Source organism: Numida meleagris, unplaced genomic scaffold, assembly GCF_002078875.1.
Source record: "Numida meleagris isolate 19003 breed g44 Domestic line unplaced genomic scaffold, NumMel1.0 unplaced_Scaffold880, whole genome shotgun sequence".
In the NCBI taxonomy this organism is placed as follows: Eukaryota; Metazoa; Chordata; class Aves; order Galliformes; family Numididae; genus Numida; species Numida meleagris.
The window spans coordinates 6,402-7,458 of NW_018365095.1; the positions used below are offsets into that span (position 1 = coordinate 6,402).

At 73.0% G+C, this 1,057-nt stretch overlaps 1 protein-coding gene across 1 annotated transcript; it reads right to left on the bottom strand.

Annotated features, from left to right (window-relative positions):
• Positions 1-708: 708 nt before the first annotated feature.
• Positions 709-991, bottom strand: LOC110392056 (homeobox protein Dlx4b-like; the record flags this gene model as incomplete). Its single annotated transcript, XM_021384009.1, has 1 exon — positions 709-991. A coding segment is annotated over exon 1 (283 nt), but the record flags the coding sequence as incomplete, so codon positions are not given.
• Between the last annotated feature and the right edge of the window lie 66 nt (positions 992-1,057).

Consider the following 1,057-nt stretch of genomic DNA (forward strand, 5'->3'; position numbering starts at 1 on the left):
TGCCACGCACACAGTGAGGGGGTGGGTGGGGGGACCGGGCCCCTGCGAGGGGGTGGGGGGCAGCTGAGACCCCCATCTCCCAGGCAACCCCGTGCTGTGGGGTCTGTGCCATCCCCGGACCAACTCCTACCCCCGTGGTGGCTCTGAGCATCCGCGGGTCTTCTGGGGACATGGGGCACGGTGGGGGCCGACGGTGGCAACGGCGCAGACCCTGCTCTCAAGGAGACAGTGGGAATCAGGAGTGTGTGCACAGCCCCGCGCCCCCCACGCCCCGCTGCTATGGGGAAGGGCTCAGCTGAGCGTCGGACCCCTCTACTGTGAGCCCTGAGGGGATGGAGCAGGGGGGGGTGTTCAGCTTTCAGCTTTGGAGGAAAACAGACGGCAATTGGGATGTGTGCGGCAGGACCGAGGGGAGGAGCTGCGGGATCGGGGCAGCCGGGGCTCTGCAGCCCCCCGGGGGCTTCCCGCAGCCTCGCACCCACCCATCGCCGTGTCCCCCACCTTGGGGACCCCCCTCCCGCCACAGATCCGAGCCCCCCGCCCGGCCTCGCTGCCCACGGGCGGTCCCGGAGCGCTTCCGACGGCTGCGGGGCGGGGAGAGGCGACGCCGCGGTGCCTCGACGGGGCGGGACGGGACAGAGATGGGAACCGGGATGGGAACAGGGATGGGAACCGGGACCGGGACCGGAACCCCCGCGGCCGCCTTACCTGCGTCCTGCAGCCCGGCGCCATGGGCCAGCCCGGCCGGGGGATGCTGGGGCGGGTAGGGCAGGTAGGGGCCGCCGTGGGGCGGCGGGGGGGGACCGCCGGGGTAAGGATAGGAGCCGGGCCGGCTGTAGGAGGCGAAGGGCGACGGGTCGTGCTGGGGGTGGCCGGCGGGGTGGAGGCCGTGCAGCGGGTAGTGCGGAGGAGAGGGGTGGCCGAGCTCCAGGAAAGAAGTTTTGGATGGGTCGGAGCCCAATAAGCTCTCGGTGACGGAGCTCATGGTCATGGTCGGGCCGAGCCGGGCCGGGCCGGGCCGGGCAGCCCACGGAGCCCGCAGCGCCGCGCCCCGCAG